Source organism: Trichomycterus rosablanca, chromosome 23, assembly GCF_030014385.1.
Source record: "Trichomycterus rosablanca isolate fTriRos1 chromosome 23, fTriRos1.hap1, whole genome shotgun sequence".
Taxonomy (NCBI): domain Eukaryota; kingdom Metazoa; phylum Chordata; class Actinopteri; order Siluriformes; family Trichomycteridae; genus Trichomycterus; species Trichomycterus rosablanca.
The window spans coordinates 4,870,248-4,890,647 of NC_086010.1; the positions used below are offsets into that span (position 1 = coordinate 4,870,248).

At 38.8% G+C, this 20,400-nt stretch overlaps 3 protein-coding genes across 3 annotated transcripts; 2 read left to right on the forward strand and 1 right to left on the reverse strand.

Annotated features, from left to right (window-relative positions):
• Window positions 1-3,580: 3,580 nt before the first annotated feature.
• nmt2 (N-myristoyltransferase 2) lies at window positions 3,581-9,089 on the forward strand. Its single transcript, XM_062985849.1, has 12 exons — window positions 3,581-3,708; window positions 5,004-5,121; window positions 5,302-5,446; window positions 5,643-5,761; window positions 5,931-6,022; window positions 6,628-6,744; window positions 7,028-7,198; window positions 7,307-7,415; window positions 7,586-7,756; window positions 7,932-8,099; window positions 8,258-8,395; window positions 8,765-9,089. Exons 1-12 carry the CDS (start codon window positions 3,599-3,601, stop codon window positions 8,783-8,785), a joined length of 1,479 nt encoding a protein of 492 aa, XP_062841919.1. The 5' UTR covers window positions 3,581-3,598; the 3' UTR covers window positions 8,786-9,089.
• Window positions 9,090-12,183: 3,094 nt separating this feature from the next.
• rpp38 (ribonuclease P/MRP 38 subunit) lies at window positions 12,184-14,022 on the reverse strand. Its single transcript, XM_062985770.1, has 2 exons — window positions 13,984-14,022; window positions 12,184-13,890 (listed from the first exon to the last, which is right to left on the reverse strand). Exon 2 carries the CDS (start codon window positions 13,882-13,884, stop codon window positions 12,889-12,891), a length of 996 nt encoding a protein of 331 aa, XP_062841840.1. The 5' UTR covers window positions 13,885-13,890; window positions 13,984-14,022; the 3' UTR covers window positions 12,184-12,888.
• Window positions 14,023-15,393: 1,371 nt separating this feature from the next.
• On the forward strand, window positions 15,394-18,539 carry acbd7 (acyl-CoA binding domain containing 7). The gene is made up of 4 exons (XM_062985869.1): window positions 15,394-15,487; window positions 17,490-17,607; window positions 17,703-17,765; window positions 18,248-18,539. The coding sequence occupies exons 1-4, from the start codon at window positions 15,479-15,481 to the stop codon at window positions 18,319-18,321; spliced, it is 264 nt and encodes an 87-aa protein (XP_062841939.1). The 5' UTR covers window positions 15,394-15,478; the 3' UTR covers window positions 18,322-18,539.
• The last annotated feature ends 1,861 nt before the right edge of the window (window positions 18,540-20,400 follow it).

Consider the following 20,400-nt stretch of genomic DNA (forward strand, 5'->3'; position numbering starts at 1 on the left):
TTGTCAGCTGATTACAGCACAAGATAGAAAATAACAAAAATGTGCAACTACAACCCCTGGCAAAAATTATGGAATCACCACTCTTGGAAGATGTTCTTTCAATTGTTTAATTTTGTAGAAAAAAAAGAAATCACAGACATGCCACAAAACTATAATTTCTCAAACTGTCAACCCTCTGGCATTAAGAAACAATAAAAAAAGAAACAAATATAATAGTTGTGGTCAGTCACAATTGCTTTTTTTTAGATCAAGTAGAGGAAAAAAATATGGAATCACTCAAATCTGAGGAAAAAATTATGGAATCATTAGAAAACACTGCACCATTATTACTTTGTTGCACCACCTCTGGCTTTTATAATGGTTTAAACTCTCTGAGGCATGGAGTTAACTAATGACAAACAGTATTCTTCATCAATCTGCCTTCAACTGTCTCTTGCTGTTGCCAGATCAGCTTTGCAGGTTGGAACCTTGTCATTGACCATTTTCTTCAATTTCCACCAGAGATTTTCAAATGGATTGAGATTCGGACTATTTGCAGGCCATGCCATTGACATTATATGTTTTCTTGAAGGAAAGTTTTCACGTCCTTTGCCCTATGGCAAGATGCATTATCATCTTGAAAAATGAAGTCATCATCACCAAACATCCTTTCAACTGATGGAATAAGAAAAGCGTCCAAAATTTCAATGTGGACTTTGGCATTTATTGAAGACCATCTCCCCTGTGCCTTTACCCGACATGCAGGCCCATATCATCAACAACTGTGGAAATTAACATGTTTTCTTTAGGCAGTTATCTTCATAAATTTCATTGGACAGACACCAAACAAAAGTTCCAGCATCATCACCTTGCCCAATGCAGATTCGCGATTCATCACTGAAGATCACTTTTATCCAGTCACCCACAGTCCACGATTGCTTTTCTTTAGCCTACTTTAACCTTGTTCTTTTCTTTTTAGGTGTTAATGATGGCTTTTGTTTGGCTTTTCTGTATGTAAATCCCATTTCTTTTAGGTGATTTCTTACAGTTCAGTCACAGACATTGACTCCACTTTCCGGCCACTTGTTTCTCATTTGTTTTGTTGTGCATTTTCTGTTTTCAAGACATATTGCTTTGTTTTCTATCTTGATGCTTTGATGTCTTACTTGGTCTACCAGTATGCTTCCCTTTTACAACCTTCCCATTTTGTTTGTACTTGGTCCAGATTTTAAACACAGCTTACTGGGAACAACCAACATCTTTTGCGACATTCCACAATGATTTATCTTCTTGAAGGAGTTTTATAATCCTCTCATTTGTTTCAACTGACATATCTTGTGTTGGAACCATGATTCATGACAATCTGCTTTGTGCAACAGCTCTCCGAGGTGTGAGCACTCTTTTTAAACTGAAGAATAATTAGCAAATCTAATCTGCTGCAGATGTTTTGTTTTTAAACTGCAAATTACAGAGTGATTCCATAATTTTTTCCTCAGATTTGAGTGATTCCATATTTTTTTCCTCTACTTGATCTAAAAAAAGCAATTGTGACTGACCACAACTATTATATTTGTTTCTTTTTTTTATTGTTTCTTAATGCCAGAAGGTTGACATTTTGAAAAATGATAGTTTTGTGGCATGTCTGTGATTTCTTTTTTTTCTACAAAATTAAACAATTGACAGAACATCTTCCAAGAGTGGTGATTCCATAATTTTTGCCAGGGGTTGTACAAGTCTGTCAAGTCTCGCAGGCAAGTCTCACACGTCTGCTGGCTTGTTTTTTGCCCTTCTTGTTGTTTCCCAGCTGTGAATTTAACCTTTTAAGTCACAAGACAATCTTAACACTGACATTTATTACAGTGTATGATCAGTCTACAAAATAAACAAACCAGGACGCTTACACTACATGCAGTAATTCTGAATGAAATATTTGAGTACACTGGGTTGCTTTTAAAACTCTACTTAATTTTCTTATCAAGTGCACATAAGCTTGTAAACCCTTTCCGATGTAAAACATGCCTGACTATGGACAGTGTCTCTATGTTCTAGGGGCTTGATATTCATGGCAGACCTGTTTTATGTATCTCATGTGGGCTTGGCCGCCTTATTTATTAGTAGTGATTATGTACACTCTATTAGTTGGCTTTTTTGTGCCTGTATAAATAGGTAACTAAATATATCATTTAGAAGTACATGGAACAGTGGTCCTTTGCCAAGGTTAAGAAGGAAATCCAAACTGTCACCGTAATCTGAGTTGAAGAAGTTGTCTAGTGCAAGAATATAAAATGACAAATAAGGCTTGGGTTTTACTGGGACCACAGTGGCTTCAATAATTGTAAAATGGTTGCAGTTTGGCACAACCTAGAACGTTGTCTGTCTGGCCAAATTGGGCATCCAGGCAAAAAAAGCCTTAGTCAGGGAGGTAAATCAGGTAAATTAGCCTGCTTGGAGTTTGCTAAACATCATGTAATGCAGCGGTCCCCAACCTTTTTTGCACCACAAACTAGTTTCATATAAGACATAGTTTCACAGACCGGCGGGGACGGGAGGATTTTAAATAAAATTATACGACGAGCATAATAAAAAGACACAAAGTGCATAACAATACTACTCACCAATGTTGAAAAATCAGTGGAACCCTGAGCTTTTTTTGCTGCAACGAGACGCTCCCACCTAGGGGTGATAGGAGGCAATAACACACGAAGTGTGTTCCTTACGTTCGGTCTATTCTGTAACTTTATTTGGTTGCCATCACTGCAGAAAATCCCGCTTCACAAAGATAGGATGATGAAAAAGGAAGCAGTGTTTTCATTGCTTTCGTTGCGATCTTTAATTATTTATTCGGTCTGTGCGGCCCGGTAATAAATGATCGGCCCGGTGGTTCTGGGGGGGAGGGGGTAGTTAGCGGGGGCCAGTGCCCCTGTGACAGCCAGCTTGGCCCCGCCTACGCCCCCCCCCCTAGGAATACAGTATATGTAACTCAAATTGAATATGAAAAAGAAAAGGACTGAATAAATGACATTTAAGCAGAGCAAATGCCTTAAATGGTGATTCTTTGTTGATCTGTTTACATCAAACTCAAGGAAATGTAGACTGAAAACTGCATAAATAAAATGTTGAATTCTATTGAATATCGACTCTTAATAATAATCTCTTTCCTCTTAATGCCCACAATGCACATTTGGGCAGAAAGTAATTAGCCCCTTTAACATAGCCCCCAGGTGTGGAGTTTGCATGTTCTCCCCGTGTCTGCGTGGGTTTACACAGGGTGCTCCGGTTTTCTCCCACAGTCCAAAAACATGCACGTGAGGTGAATTGGAGACACTAAATTGTCCATGACTGTGTTCGATATAACCTTGTGAACTGATGAGTCTTGTGTAATGAGCAGTGGCGGCTGCTGGTCTTTCAAAGAGGGGAAGACCTCTTCTAGATCTCACATGGTCTAGAACCTCCACTGGGTTGGGGACCAATGATGTAATGGACTCTGAGAACATGAGAAGAACGCCTTCAGGACTTTTATTATGGCGTGTAGTGAACGCATTAGCCAGTAGATGGCGCCTTTGTTAAGCAAGAGCAGTTAGCTTTAGCCCGTTAGCTCTAGCGCTCTTCTGTATGAGTGATGGCGGAGGACAGCGAGTCTGCAGCCAGCCAGCAGAGCCTGGAACTGGATGATCAGGATACCTGCGGGATAGACGGCGATAACGAGGAGGAAAATGAACACACACAGGGGTGAGCTTTTTAAAACCGTCCTAAACCGTTGTGTGGGGTTTCATTCTAATAAATAATGCTAATGTTACAGCGTAGCTTAGCATTTGTTTGACAGAGGCTAGCGACAATACAAGCAAGATAACTGTCAATCAGCCATCAGCACTGATACACAATACAGACTCTGAAATACGTTACTAAGCTTTGTTCTTTGTCCTAATGTGCTTGTTTAATGTTTATTTAATTTGGCTCATGGTGTGTGCATGCTTGCTTCAGCTGTGGGCCACGTTTGAATGAAAGACTCTTGTTTACTGGTATTAGACTGCATGGCTGGGTCTGTGTTAACCCACAGTAATGTAATCCCCAGGTTTCCTCCACACATTTATGGCTGTCTAAGACTGAAACTCAACGACCCTTTTTGTTTAAAAAAATGCCTAAAAACTTCTAGTTTGCATTGTGGTGCCTACTATCATTGCCCACTTTGTCAGGTAGCTGTATGCAAACGTGTGGCCCTCTTTAGCCAAATGACACATTTTAATTAATTGAAGTCAAAAGAAGTAAATACATCCTCAGCAGCTATTTATAAAAAAAAGAAGAACAATAATGCATGTGTTTCTGCACAGTTACTGTACAATCATTCAGCTTTAAACAAAGGGGGATGGGAACTGTGGCACAAAAATGTCTGAACATGTTTCCAGTTGTATAGTCTCAGAAGTACCATTATACACTTTTTGGGACTAATTATGAGTGCAATTATGTGAGGGCAGTTGTAGCCTAGTGATTAGGGTACTGGACTAGTAATCAAAAGATCACTGGTCACAGGTTGTCACTGTTGGGCCCTTGAGCCAGGCCCTTAATCCTCAATTGCTTAGACAGTATACTGTCACAGTATTGCAAGTCACTTTGGATAAAAGCGTCTGCTAAATGTAAATGTTAGTCAAAAATTGGCACTAGGATTTGACAGCTTATGTCAACATCAGGCCGTGTTCAAGTAAAAGGTTCCAAATCTTCTGGTAACTTCCAACAACTGTGGGTTCCCCTAAATACTTGGTTGAGGATCCGAAAAAAAAAATCTATCCATTTTTTGATGACTACAAAGCAGTTTAGGGCTATAAAAATCCCATGAAATTGGCTTTCTAATGTCTCACAAAAGCTTAATTTTAACAACAGTTTTTTACTACCCTTTTACTACCTGCTCTTGTTACCTGACACACTTCTGATGAATCATTATGCAGCCTTCAGTGTGTAGCTGTCGCAATGTTGTCTTCTATTATGGGTTAAGTATTTAAGATCTGGTCTACACATGTGCTTTTGTATAGGAGTCCTGCTGGAGACCTTGGTGCAAAGAAAAAAAAGAAGAAACAGAAGAGGAAGAAAGAAAAACCTAGCTCAGGAGGAACCAAATCTGATTCCGCCTCTGATTCTCAGGAGATAAAGGTTCCTAATGTGTACTTATATAAAACATGCACAGTTTTTATGCTACTAATGTTAATGTAGTAATCTGTTTAGTTTACTGAAACAGTTTAGGTTTGGAGCCGCTGCTCTGAATAGCTCATGCTTGGTGATATAAATTTGCCACCGCTGCTCACCTACAAGCTTGTTTCTTCTGTAAATTAGAATCCAGCCATTCCCATGCAAAAGCTGCAGGACATTCAGAGAGCCATGGAGCTTCTGTCCACCTGTCAAGGACCTGCCAAGAGTATAGACGAGGCCACTAAGCACAAGTACCAGTTTTGGGACACCCAGCCTGTTCCTAAAATTGGTAAGTTATTCTGGTGCTCTCATCTGCAGACTTATGATGATGATGATGTTGCAACATTTGCCCTGTAAGCCTGATCTTACTATAAATCTTATATAGTAGCTAATCTTCCACTCTGACCTGCGCTTCCAAATAAGATGTGATGTGAAGAAAGGATTTTCATCCTCTTGTATGTATATGTATATGACTCTTATTTTAGACGAGGTGGTGACTACTCATGGGCCGATTGAGCCGGATAAGGAAAATGTCCGACAGGAGCCATATTCCCTCCCACAAGGGTTTATGTGGGACACACTGGATCTCAGTAATGCGGAAGTGGTGAGTGTGTGTGCACATGCTCGTGTGTTTATAATCATTTTTTAGCTTCTTGATTAGACAGTCATGCTCTGTGTAAAGGTGTGTTGTAAAGATTAATTTAAGATCAACGTAATGTGTAATGAGGAAGACTGTGTATCCATCAGGTGTTTTTGTTTCTCTGTTCCTGTAGCTGAAGGAGCTGTACACGTTGCTGAATGAAAATTATGTCGAGGATGATGACAACATGTTTAGATTTGATTATTCTCCAAACTTTCTCAAATGGTAAAGTGTGGCACTATCTGTTCCTAATAATTCATAAAGGTTTTTTTATTCTGTTTACACCTACTGACCCTGCAATTTATACAGACTTGCTTCTGCAGCATGAGTGCAACTGCCTTACTCTGATTTATGTAATCAGTTTTTTAGGTTTTGTGATGGCTCAGTTGTAAAGGTACAGTGATCAGGTGCAAACCTCACCATGTCCAGGTTTCAATGGTTAGGCCCTTGAGCAGAGTCCTAAACTCTCAGTTGCAGTTGTAGAGGCACTGGTAGCTCAGTGGTTAAGATGCTGGGCTAGTAATCAGAAGGTTGCTAGTGCAAAGCCCTTCACCCTTTACTGCTTGCATTGTATTCGGTCATAAGTGTAAGTCACTTTGGATAAGAGCCTCTGCTAAATGCCATAAATGTAAATGATGTGCATGCTGGCTGCCTTTCTTAGAGTGTAAAGAACATACAAATGAATAAAACAAGTATTTAATCAAATTTTTATTTCTGTCAGTTTCAAGAACATCGCACTGCCAATTAGAAATGAGCCTTTCAGTGATGTTATAGTGTAATCATTGTTTAGCCATTGTTTGTCCTTTAACTTCCAACCTCTGTCACTGCAGGGCACTGCGCCCACCTGGCTGGCTGCCTCATTGGCACTGTGGTGTAAGAGTCTCATCCAACAAGAAGCTTGTGGGCTTCATCAGCGCCATTCCTGCAGACATTCACATCTACGACATGTGAGTATAGGATTAACACCCACTAATAAACCTAATAGAAACCAAATGTGTGCATGCAATGAATAATCTGATTAGTGTTCTTAATTCCAGCTTAAAGAGAATGCTGTCTACAAGTGATCGATTAACTGAATGACTGCAAAAATCTCTTTTTTACATTAATATTTGTTATGCAGTTCACTTGATTGCATTTCCATTCTCTTGATTTTCAGTTCAGTCACTAGTGTCCACACATTAAAACAAAAATTAATGTGTGGTTTATCCTGTTTTCATTTTGCTTGATCAGGTTAAAGAAGATGGTAGAGATCAATTTTCTGTGTGTGCATAAAAAGCTTCGCTCCAAGCGTGTTGCTCCGGTTCTTATCCGGGAGATCACACGCAGGGTCAACCTCGAGGGCATTTTCCAGGCCGTGTACACCGCCGGGGTGGTACTGCCCAAACCGGTTTCCACATGCAGGTACTCGGTCTTTTTCCGATAGCATCTAGATAACATATCAGAAAGCTTGTGAGAATCAGTTGGCATGGTCACCTTTGTTTAACAGCCTTTTGTCATTTTTTTGGGCAGGTATTGGCATCGCTCTTTAAACCCCAGGAAGCTTGTTGAGGTTAAATTTTCTCACCTGAGCAGAAACATGACACTACAAAGAACCATGAAACTCTACAGGTTACCTGATGTAAGTAATGACCAGCAGTGAGTGTGGGAATAGTGGTAGCTTAGTGGTTAAACCCCACTTCTGCCAAGTTGCCCCTTATGGGCCCCTAGTGAGACCTGCACCTTCAGTCTGAATCCTCAAAGGTTTAAACAGTCATTTTAGATTTTACATCATAGATCTGTATTCCACAGAACACACGTACACCAGGGCTGAGGCAGATGACGGTTGGTGACGTGAAGCCGGTGACCGAGCTGCTGCAGAGATACCTGGGCCAGTTTAACCTGCGACCTGTCATGGGAGAGGAAGAGGTGCAGCACTGGTTTCTACCACAGGAGAACATTATCGACACATACGTGGTAGAGGTATATCATCTTTTTTTCAATTATTTATTTATTCATTTTTTCCCCCAATTCAATTGTGTCAATTTTCCCCCCACCCCAATCAGGGGTCGCAGACTGTCATGCTCCTCTTCACTTGCACGCAGTCACCAACTGGGAGGAAAACAAGTTGTAAATTTCTGATTTTTTTTATGTTTAGGGTCCAGGAGGCATGCTGACCGACTTAATCAGCTTTTACACACTGCCATCCACAGTGATGCACCACCCGCTGCACAAAAGCCTAAAAGCAGCGTATTCCTTTTATAATGTCCACACAGAGACTCCGCTGATTGACCTGATGAACGATGCGCTCATCCTTGCTAAACTGGTACTGCTTTAAATAACTTAAAAGTTATTTTCAGATATTAAAATCATTTTAAAGTAGAAAATGCTGATTATAGAATCAAATAAAACGTATCTTACTTTTTAACAGATTTATTTTCCAGCAGTGTAGCTCTTAACGTGTTTTTCTTTGTCTTTTTACAGAAAGGCTTTGATGTATTTAATGCTCTGGATTTAATGGAGAATAAGACTTTTTTGGAAAAACTCAAGTTTGGAATCGGAGATGGAAACCTTCAGTATTACCTGTACAACTGGAAATGTCCTGCCATGGACCCAGAGAAGGTAAGCAATATGGTCTCCCTGTTCCACTTGCTCCTGATGGATTGTTTTTCTGAAGTTTAAGTAGATGTAGTAACAGATTCTGCTCCGGCCCTGCATTTGCGTAACACTTGGGATGGTAGGAATTCACAAAGACAGATGCAAATTATAGAGATACACCCACCAATGTCCTGGTAAATAATAATCCTGGTATTTTTAATGAGTGTATAGAGTTTGTGATATTTCTGGACAGTAAAATCCTTTTTTGGGGCTTTCAAGTTACCAACTTTTTCTTTTACATAATTAAAATATTTGTACATTTTTTTCTAGTAATTTAAGTGTATCGATTTGGTAAAGATGCACTTTACATCGACATGCTGCTTTTTGTTTCAGGTCGGTCTCGTACTACAGTAACCGGCTGCGACACTCACGGCTCTGCAGGACACACGAGGTAGTGAGACCACGTAAAAAACAACCACAAAGAAGCAAATCCATTCAGTGAATGAGTTCCATCGTGCAGCTCTACTAGATCTCATTTTTATTAGGAGAGTTTCTCTCTCTTTCACCTGAATGTGAAACTCATCAGCTTCAGATCGACTCCTTCATGCTGAAAACACATAATTACACACATTCAGTTTTTCTCAAGACATGCATTTTATAAAAATACACATACATGACACACACATCGTTTTCAGTTTAAACCTCAACCCTCCCTTCCTCTTTTTTTTTTTTTTCATCTGAAGGTGCATTGATACCGCATTTGTATGAAAGAACTAGAAGCTGTATAATTATTATGTGATATTTATTATGTTGTGTGGTTTACAGAGGGCTATGAACGGGAAAGAGTCCAATTTAAACTCTTCACTGTTACCCCATTTCACTTACATGGTGCTGGTGCTGCTTCATACAATTAGAATCGTTTTAACATTTGCATTATTTCCAGAGCTACAACAGTGTGTGAAATATTGCTACGACTGGCTGTCAGCTTGTGGAATCAGTCAGAAATGAGTCCTAAAATAAGTCCTATACTGACTACTGTTTTAAAACAGTACTGTTTAGTTTAAATCAAGCTGGCCGTTTTTGCCATATTGAATTGAAGAGAAAGCATTGCCAAGGATGGTGAGATTTTATTATCATAGCACTTATTTTAACCAGCTTAAGATGCAGTGCTGTCATAAAGGAGCGCAACTGTTTGTTGTTTACACAAAAGTTTTTTTTATTCAAACACCTGAGCAGTAAAAACAGTAAAAAAGTGTATTGAGCTATATTATTACAACAGGCAAAATATGTAGGAATTAGCTCAGATATAGAAATGTTAGGTCTGGTCACTCTAACAATCAAGTAAAAGGAAGGAATTGGGACACTGAAGGTTTCTTATGCTGAGCTGCAGCAGTTGCCTGTATATTAGACTATAGATTTGCTGATGTGTCACTACACTTAAGGTCAAAAGTTGACGCACTTGATACAAGCATGTACACTATGGCCAAAAGTCTGTAAAAACATGACAACAAGCTTCTTGGAAATCCTAATTCCAAAACTTTCTGTAAAGTGTTTTCACAACATTTTTTTGTTTGTCTGTGGGAATTTGTGCCCAGTTAGTCTAAAAGATAATTCGTGTGGTCTAATAATGTTGGACAAGTAAGTCCTCTGTGTCAGCCAGGGCTATGAGTAGGCAACTGTTGGTGCAAAGCTGAAAGGAATTGATTGGAAAACATTCCTATTGCAGTGTTTTGTGATTTTTCTTAAACACACACACACCTGCTGGGTCAAACCAATACATACAACACGTAATATTCGGCTATACAGTTTTGTGTAAAATTTTGGCTAAACATCACATTGGAGGAAGGAATGAATTAGAATCTGGCATTTAAGCACTGAATGGTTTCAGATTAGTTACTTCCGTCAGAACCAACACCTGCACTTTGTCAGTGGAATAAGGTCATAAAGGACCCTGGCTGGTTCCAGCAGCTGGTGGAGAGATGCTGGGTACATGTGAAGAATGTATCACATTTTCTGAAGCACAAAATTCCTAAATGAGCAAAGATGCTCCTGTTTGCTTTTTTTTCTTTTGTATTTTGTAGATCTTGAGTGTCTGTTAGAATTTAGAAAAAAGATCGTAAAGCCTTGTTTTAAATTCCATGATGGCATTTTAGTAGATTTTGTTCTGGTCACTCCTCAGTGTTTCGTCTATATTTTGAACCAATTCTGATATTTAGAATTGTGTTTAAGTTATATGTATTTAGTTTTTATATCATTAGATTAATTGTGTATTGAAACCATTATGGTAGTTACAAGAATTAAACAAAGCCCATACTAGGAATTTTCACATACAAGCACAAACAAGCAGACCAATCGAACAATCATGTGTATCATCACTTTGATGATGCTTTTTATATTCTGCTCTCTCCGTACTTTAGTTATATGCAGCTCAAAATATGTGTATTACTTGATAAAATGTGTTACATGTGACTTCAGAAAATCAGATTTTTAAAGACTATACGTTTCTGCTTTTTGTGTAACTGACATCAGTGCATCAGCATCTGCAAGCTTTTAAACAAACACATTCAGGTACCTCAATTATTAAGACAATAATTTTAAACATATTTCTTTGACAAAGAATTCAGACTACTTTGCGAATGTCAGTTTGTGTGTGCGGTCCTTGCTGTATGTATGAACTGAGCATGAATTTTTGACGTGTTTGGTCTACGGAATCATGTCACCCAAAGTACTTGCCTTATTTGCGAGGTCTTTTTTTGATATCCGACATAGTTTTGAAATAACGCTTAGCTTCTCTTTCTGAAAATTTTTAGTAAATTTCATTGCTGGTGGTTAAATGAACTTGCAGAAATTAAGCCAGCACCATGTGAAACACAAAGGCCATGCCAAAATCTGATTGTTAAAGAAGCATCAATGAATACCAGCATGGAAATCTGACTGAATAAAATCCTAAACATCTCTGATTGTTGTCTTTATTTATTTTACTAACTGCTTCTTCCTGTACAGTTAGTAAAAGCCTGAAAAGACCCACCTGCTCCTAAAATAATCTATTGCTGGGCTGATCACAAGTTATGAATGGATTTATTTTACTAACTGCTTAATCTTGATCAGCGTTATGGCAGGTCTGCCCAAAGTAAAACAGCAGCTGGGGTCAGTTCATTTTGAAATCTTGTCTTGCGAGTGTGGAACAAACAAAAACATAAATATATTTTGACAGCTACTGTTATTAAGATATAAACATTAGGATTTGAATTGGAGCTTTGTGGTGCATTGTGACCCATGAGAACATAAGTGTGTAACAGGGCTATAAAAACATCAAATAAACAGTAACCCTACTTTTTGAGATTTAAGGATTTTAGCTGACTTCTCTCAAGCTCAAGTTTTGCTCCCTCCAGTGGCCTGCACTGAGCCCTGACCTCAACTCCCATTGCCACTTTTGGGAGGCATTAGAATGTTGTCAAACCAAGCCTTCTCAGTCAACATCGTGACCTTCCAAATTCTCTTTTGTCTAAATAGTCTTAAGGAGGCATGACTAGAAAGATTGGCCACAAAATAATAATAAAAAGTTAATAATATAACAAGACATTAAGCAAAGACAGAATAAAGACAAGTTGAAAATGAAGGTGCTGGCATCTACATTGATTTGGCCTAGCCAATCTTTTTGACTTGCATTCTATTGAAACTTTATAGAGGATTTTAAAATTGTGGGACCTTTGCAACCCCAGGATGTTGAAGATGATTTGCCCAAGAGGAATAGATCAAAATTGTAGAAGGAAAAAAGCACATATCCCTATACAAGCACAAAGAGGAACAGGTTGAACCATCATGTGGACATTTGTGACTTTTAATACCTTCCTACAACTAAATCAAACACTGCTCACTATATTAATTATAAATAAAGTATTGTCCAAACATTATGGCATTAACTCGTTGTGCACTTCTTAAGAAAATTATTGTTTTACTTTTTTTTTGTCCACCTTAACTTTGTGTTGAATCCACTTTTTCTTTACTGGTTCCTCATGCAGCAGTTCTTCTGACAGTCGAGCTGTTTTAGTAAGACCATCAAAAAGGACTGAAGTGGGCTCCGAGGTCCATCCCTGAAGATACCACAGCTATCAGTGGCCAGGAGGCCTGACAGCATAGTTCGAGTGTAGGACTATCACTCGCATTGTTACACTTAAGCTACTGTAGACTCATGTTGATCAGCTAGAAATGCTGAATGAGCTGCAAAGAGCTTGTGGCTTAATGAGTGGAAATTGGCTATAAACAAACATATGAAAAAATTTTGTTAAAGGCTGAAGTGATGTTTATTACGATGTCCCTTTTTGTTATTCAGTTTTTACCCAAATTAAGTTCAAGTTCATCAGCATTGGTGCACTTTGTGCCCAGTGCTTTCAGGTGGTGCCAGACCATTGCAAGCCTAACTGGGTGATTAGTAGATATATAAAATAAATCATGAATTGATCAGCATTTGGTAATATTTGACCCTGGTAGTCTCAAAATTATCATAAACAAGAAGTTCATTTTTTCTTTGCTTTGTTTTGCTTTGGCTTTCTGATTTTGGAAGGATTTGGGATGATTTTCTTCACTTTGAGAGGTTGAAGTTCTGCTCTTGGCTCTTTAGCTTCAGGTGAAAGCTCTAATTTTCTCTTTCTCTTCCCTGATTCTTCACTCTGCTGTTTGCACTGATCTGATTGATCTGACTGCTGGACCGTGGGTGACCCCTGCTCCCCCTGTGCAGGTCCCGGTGTCTCTTTAGGTACCCAGGCCACCCCAACCGGGGGCATCTTGGGTACGAGGGCAGTGACTGTATCAGAGAACACATCGGCGGCGCGCTTGAAGCCGAGAGCGAGCACGCTGCTGATCCCGAGAGACGGGGCGATGCTGGAGCTCAGGCCGGGCAGCTGGCATGCGGGTACCGAGCGGGTTTTACTGAGCGGGATTAGGTGGGCAGTGATGTGAGCGGGTCGCACTGAGTCACAGACCAGCACCAAACTCAGTTCGTTCAGCTCCAGACCTTTGGTCACCTCGTTAATACCAATAGCTAATTGTTTCCTTAGGTCCTTCACAGTCCAGCCTCGCTCCACTGAACTCGGTTCTGATCCAGGTGTGTCGATCTGAATCGAGTCGGTCGGTTTTAACTCTGTCGTGATGAGCTGAGTCGATTCCACAGGTGTCGATTCATTGGTGTGGAGCTGAATCGCTTCCACCGTTGTGGATTCAGTGGAGTCGAGCTGAATCGGCTCAATGATGTCGAGCTGAATCGGCTCACTAGTCTCCACCCGATCCGAGCGTTTTTTCTTCCGCTCCTTTCTGTTCCCCCATTTTCGGAAAACTTTCACGTTGTTTTTGCGAAGTCCGAGCGTATCCAGTTTCTCACTCACTGTTTTCAGAATGAATCTCGCATGTCCTTTTTCTAACGGAGCCCATTTCAGATCATACGGGCTGTTCAGGGAGGTCTTCACCGGCACCGGTTTCTTCTTCTCCTTCTTTCCTGCTTTTCCTGGTGTCGCCATTCTGCTCTAAAAACAAAAGCAAGCACAATGAGCACTGTAATCAGACCACACATTTGCTTCTGAAAGTTTCATCTTGTAATTTCATTTTACTATTTCTACCTCAGATCTCAAAGCGATCGCGTCTTTACTCTCTGCTGTATCAGGTATGAGCTGCAGCGTGTGTACTGGACGCCGCCATGTTTGTTTTTGTTCTTCTTCAGCCACGTGTTCACTTCAAATTCTGAGCTGAAATAATATCGCCACCTAATGTTCATGTGGTTGGAGAATTCATTCTAATACGCGGTTTACTTATTAATTCTTTCAAATACTGCTGCAATCCAACATTGGACGCAATGCAGGAATATCATGGACAGGGCATCAAGCCATCTCAGCCTGTTTACAACCTAAATACAGTGGTGTGTGGTGGATGCGTGTTTGTTGAAAAACTGCTGTGTATGTATTTATTTATGATAGGATGGATGGACGGACGGACGGACAAACGGACACTGAAACTGTGCATATGTATTCAAGCTTTGTGGACAATGGTGGAGTTTTGAACTATTTCGAGTTGTGACTACAATCCTCAGTAAAGAAGGAAACATTATTAAGTCTCCTGTGTCTTGTGTTTCAGTCAAGCACCCGGGGCGGCATGGTGGCTTGGTGGGTAGCACTGTTGCCTTACAGCAAGAAGGTCCCAGGTTCGATCCCCAGGTGGAGAGGTCCGGGTCCTTCTGTGTGGAGTTTGCATGTCCTTCCCGTGTCTGCGTGGGTTTCCTCCGGGAGCTCCGGTTTCCTCCCACAGTCCAAATACATGCAAGTGAGGTGAATTGGAGATACAAAATTGTCCATGACTGTGTTCGACATTAAACTTGTGAACTGATGAATCTTGTGTAACGAGTAACTACCTGTTCCTGTCATGAATGTCATGAAGGGCCAGTGATAGCTCAGTGGTTAAGGCACTGGACTAGTAAACACAAGGTTGCCGGTTCAAGCCCCGCCACCACCAAGTTGCCACTGTTGGGTCCCTGAGCAAGGCCCTTAACCCTCAATTGCTCATTGTGTTCAGCTCATTGTGTAAGTCGCTTTGGATAAAAGCGTCTGCTAAATGCTGAAAATGTAAATGTAAAAATGAATGTAACCAAAGTGTAAAACATGACGTTCAAATCCACCCCATAGTGTTTACTCCAACTTATAGCAAAATATCCCTCTGAGCTGTTACATCAAGCATTCAGTTACATCACAAGTTTTTATTTATTTATTTTGGATGGGCGATAAAGTGGTAGATAGGCATATTTTGAAAAGTCAGTATTGCAGCGCTCATTGACTTTTATGGTCCAGCGGTTCATCATATAATTATGTATACAGTAGATATGAATGATAAAAGTCTTTGGTGGTGTTCTATTACTGTAATAATGAGCGCATACTTGCTGTAAATGCTGATGGGATGAATTAGTTTTTTGGGAGGATTGATTAAGCGCGTTTGTGTCTGTGAGCCAATCAGCGCTCACTGCGTCTCTCCAAAACCCGAGCAAGCGCACTGACTCCCTCAATCATTCATTCATCCATCACCTGATCTGTACAGCCCAGCAACCAGAATTAACATCCAGCTGCAAACATGTCCCAGGTAAGAGCTTATTCTTATTATACTGATGATAATCAGACCAGTATGCACCTCAGATCAGGATAATTTGGTTGCTTATTTATTGCAGTTAAATGGATTCTGTTAAATATCTCAATTATACGCAATAAACAGCTGGTTTACATTAAATAGTTAATTATGTATTTCATGTCATTATCGGACAACTTGGATGTGTGGGTTATAATCTAATTTTCTTATAAAGAATTGTTTTTCATTTTAGCATCACAGCAGCGATCAGGGATGCAGAATCTTTCAAAAGTGCGTCACCTACCAGATACAGATACAGATAGTCATTCCAAAACCATTAAGAATTTGTGTTTCATTTAAATTGCTTTTCTGGAAAAGTTGGGACATGTTAAAATACAATAAAAACAAGAATCTGCACTTTGTCTTGAACCTTCATGTAAAGATGCTGAATGGTACTGTCGATCGTGTGCAGAAATGCTGAGTTCAAATTCTAGATGGACCAACTGTGGCAACCACTGACCTTCTGGTCAATAATTTAGTACCTTAACCGCTGACCTAACATTGTCTGTCATAACTGCTTTTTTGAAAGCTTATAAGCTTAAGGTGCCTATTTTGAAGCGAGGGCATCTTTCTTTCTAAGCCCATGACAGTGTAAAGTTCCAGCAGCTTCAAATCATTCAGGCTAGATCTGTTGGTTGGTGGTTGCTGAATTATTTTTTTGGATCTTGCCTGGGAGCAGGGGATCTGGAGACCATGCCACAAAATAAAATGACATGATAGAACTTTCTTCACAATTTACTATATGTATATTTTGAACTAGCATATTTTTAGGGGGGAAATGCACAATAAACCTATGAAATAAAAATGTTAGTGAAGAAATTTGAAATAATTCAGATGAAAAAAAGAGATAAGCAATGTTGCAACCACTAAAAATTGAGAAATTCACAGTGGTTGTGGTGGTGATGGTAGGGGGGAGATTCCAAACTTCTAACAGGACCCCGAAACTGGGTGGCACCATGGCAACTGATTTAATTCACAGACTCACAAATTTAAACATTTAAATGTTGTACAGTTTACAATACCTTGTAAAAGAAATTTGTTGTTAAGTTAAAATAATGTCATTAAAATGATTTTGTATCAAAATGTAAACAAATATTTATGATTTTAGTGTTAAGATTCACTATTGTGCAGGCAAATCATTTCTTTGGTCTCTCAGTCTTGGCTGAGCCGCTGTGGAGGGCAGTGGGTTTGTCCTTCATTGTAATTTGATGCATGATCGTGTGGTCTGACTGGGTATTCAAACTGCCAGACACTGCTGTGTGTTAGCTGACAGCTGAACAATAGACGGTACAGTGGAGGAATTATGGTGCAGTGATCAAGACAGAGCTTAGTGTGCCAAGTGAGTGCAGAAAATAGGTCAAACATGCACTAAACAAATGAGCAGTTTATACTAAATGCCTTTCCAACTATGCCTTTTCAAATACACAGTTTAATCTTATCCAGGCATTAACCTTTATTGCAGATATAGTCTATATAAAATTATTATTTTAATTTTTCGTAATGCCAGGAATTCTCAAAAACAAGAGTAAAAATCTGCTGAAACCTTGTACAGGCCACTGGAGCTTCTACACACCAAATGTATCAAACTCCTGGCACAAAGGTGGAAGAATATACTTTATTTTATTTATTTTATACACCTGTTTGCAGTGGTTGCGTGCATGTTCCTCACAAATGTATGTAAACTATTGATTTCAGTAGCTGATGAATCATTACTGTATGCCTCACTTTTGGCAAACCTGTACTGATTTACCAAACTATGAAAGTGCTTCAAAGTGCTTCAAAGTGATTCAAAAAGTGCAGACTGATGTTGTGCTTAAAATCACAAAGTAAATAATAAGAAATGAAGAGCATACTAAATCAATTTTAAAATAAATATAAAATTTTATAGATAGTGATTTAATTACTGTCACAGTGAATCAAATTTTTATATATTTTTTTTTACCATTTGTTGTTATTGCAGGCAGAATTTGAACAAATTGCTGAGGATGTGAAGAAGGTGAAGACCAGACCGACTGATCAGGAGCTGCTGGATCTGTATGGTCTCTATAAGCAGGCTACAGTTGGAGACATTAACATTGGTAATGCTAGATAAGTATTTAGCTCTGAGCTGTTTTAGTCTGGTTTAAAAGACGGTGGTCATGTTCCTACAGAAAGTCTTCTCTGTTTTATGCAGATGCACCTGGGGCTCTGAATTTAAAGGGAAAAGCCAAATGGGACGCTTGGAACTCCAGAAAAGGTAAATGAGTTTACCCACTGCATTACTGTTGCATCTCAACATCAGACTGAGTACATTTTTACCTCTTCTTAAGTAGGCAAACACAACCTGTCTACCTTAAACCAAACCATCACACATAAGATTTTGATTTTATCATTAAACACTATTTAATAAAGATATGCAAAAAATATGCAAACCTATGTGCTAATGAATTTATTAAAATGTTAATTTAGACAGAATGGAACAGGGCAAGATGTTGGTGAATGATCCACTGTGGTGACGTCTAATGGGAGCAGCCGAAATAGAGCAATGTATCTGTCTAGAAATAAAACATTTATAAATTGATTTAAAAAAGTAATCCATGTAGCAAGCCAGGTAGTTTCAGAGGGTTTACAAACTTTTTCCTTGAACTGTACTGTGCAAGTGTTGTGTTAGAAAAAGAATTTTGACTGATTGAATGCTGTGATTCAGGTTTTCTAAATCTTTATGCTTTTCTTTGACAGGCATGTCCACAGACGATGCCATGACTGAGTACATCACCCTGGCCAAGGAAGTCATTGATAAATATGGAATGTGATAATTAGATGATGTTTAGATTTTAAATAGATTTGCATCTGAACTAAAAAAACAGAGGATGTAATGTTTAGCCTTGTCACTAACATAGACATTTTCTTTAGCTTCTGATCTTGATATTGTAGGAGATTAACAATCTTTAAGGGTTAAACATGGTTCTCACAATAATATATTCTTTGTTTGTTTTATATAACTTATAAAATCTCAAATATTTAAGAAAAATTGTGATGTTATTTTTTTACCTAATCTGTTTGTAGCATTGTACAGTGTCAGAGCAGCTAAAACAATAATGTTAACAAACACAGTCAGACCTGTGAAGTATAACTCTTACTCTTCTTGAGTCTTACCATCAGTCAGTCACCTTGAAGTGTCTACAGAAACACTGTTCCCTGATCTTAGCAGAAGTCCAGAATAAATGAGAAAACAATACTGCATTACCATTTGCCTCATAAGGTCAGTGTGCATGACAATGCAAAATAGACTAGCATCAATAGGATTAGTGTACTTTGCTGCATCATCAGCTGGACAACTTGCTGTTATAAAGGGAACAATACATTTTACTCTCTAGCAGAAAGTTCTTAAGGAGGTGTTGTGCAGTGTAATACAGTAGCCCATCACAGGGTAGATCCATGTTTGAGTCTTAGTGGTGTCAGGAGGGAAGGTTAATAAGGAATCACCTCCTCACGGACAACAGCAACAGTCAGGTTGCCGGCAACAAAGGGGTTGCTAGACACACAGGAAATGTCATGTATCCAAATGACCAAAAGACAAAATGTAATACTCTGTTTATACGTTAAATCTAAAGTTTAGTTGGGTTATATAGCATGTGAAATATTTTTAATTTAAAATACAAGAGTATATTCACATCTGAATGGATAAACAAAGAAACGGAATTGATTTTTGAAGAAGGACATAAAATAAGCAGTTCATGCTATATTTAGTGGTGTTTCCAACTAAAATCCATCAACAGTGATATAAAAGCATTTAGTTGCAGTTGTTGCTGCTAAAATGGTGTAACCATTCAATATAACAAAGGTGGCAACTTCTTTTTCACAGTTTGAATGTGTGTATAAAGCTCTAAATCAGTATTCCAGTCTGGACCGCAGCATCAGTGACCAATGTGCTCATAGACTAGAAAACAACAGGCTTATTGTCCCTCTCTGTAAAAGCCAAGTCCTCAGAAGTGAAAGAATTCAGAATACCAACTTTATTCAGTATTCACTCTGTAACCACCACATAAAACACACTTGTTTGAGGTGAATGTTTTAACTAAAAATTATATATTTATGTCTAAAAATATGCAGACCCTTTCTCTAAATTATAAAATTCAGACATTTCTTCATTTATCACTAACAAAGGTATAAATTCTTTATGTTGCATCATGACTGTGTCCCTGTACAAATAGTAAGGTCCTTAAAAGCATTTAACGAGTTTGAACTCATCCTCCAGTGACCTGCACAGAGCCTTAACACTTTACGTTGAATTGGAAGTTGATTGGGAGCCAAACTGTCTTGTAAAAAGCCTTTCCAGAAGAGCAAAGGCTAAAAGAGTGACATAAGTCCATATTAATGCTGATGGGTTTGGAATGGAATGCTCAACAAGCTTGTGGTGGGTGTCCACATATTGTGTAAGTGTAAATAATGTGTACGAATTCACTATGCAGCTTCAGTAAGGCTGTAGTGTAGGCCACATTTGTTGAGTCTTAAACTCAAACGTAGCTTAATTGTCATGACAAAATATGGACATTCGTATTGCCAAAGCTTGGTAACATATTTAGGAAATATAATGAAACAATAAAGTTTAAAAATAAAATAAAAACAACAATAATAACATTAGATATACGTAGATACAAAAATAAAAATTACAGATATACATATAAAATATAAAATAGTGCAAATGGTAATAACAATATAAGAAAAAAATTAACAGTGACGAACTAAATTTGGGCAGTAAAAGAACAAAAGTGTGTGTGTGTGAGACAAGGTCACCCACTGTCCCTCACCTGGTGGCGTGTGTGTGTGTGTGTGTGTGTGTGTGTGTGTGTGTGTGTGTGTGTGTGTGTGTGTGTGTGTGTGTGTGTGTG

Coding starts and splice junctions, on each gene's coding strand:
- nmt2 (XM_062985849.1), top strand. CDS start 3,599: ATGGCGGAGGACAGCGAGTCTGCAGCCAGCCAGCAGAGCCTGGAACTG. Junction 6,023..6,627: donor TCTCCAAACTTTCTCAAATG/GTAAAGTGTGGC, acceptor CTGTCACTGCAG/GGCACTGCGCCCACCTGGCT. Junction 7,199..7,306: donor AAACCGGTTTCCACATGCAG/GTACTCGGTCTT, acceptor TTTTTTGGGCAG/GTATTGGCATCGCTCTTTAA.
- rpp38 (XM_062985770.1), bottom strand. CDS start 13,884: ATGGCGACACCAGGAAAAGCAGGAAAGAAGGAGAAGAAGAAACCGGTG.
- acbd7 (XM_062985869.1), top strand. Junction 17,608..17,702: donor AGTTGGAGACATTAACATTG/GTAATGCTAGAT, acceptor TGTTTTATGCAG/ATGCACCTGGGGCTCTGAAT. Junction 17,766..18,247: donor CGCTTGGAACTCCAGAAAAG/GTAAATGAGTTT, acceptor TTTCTTTGACAG/GCATGTCCACAGACGATGCC.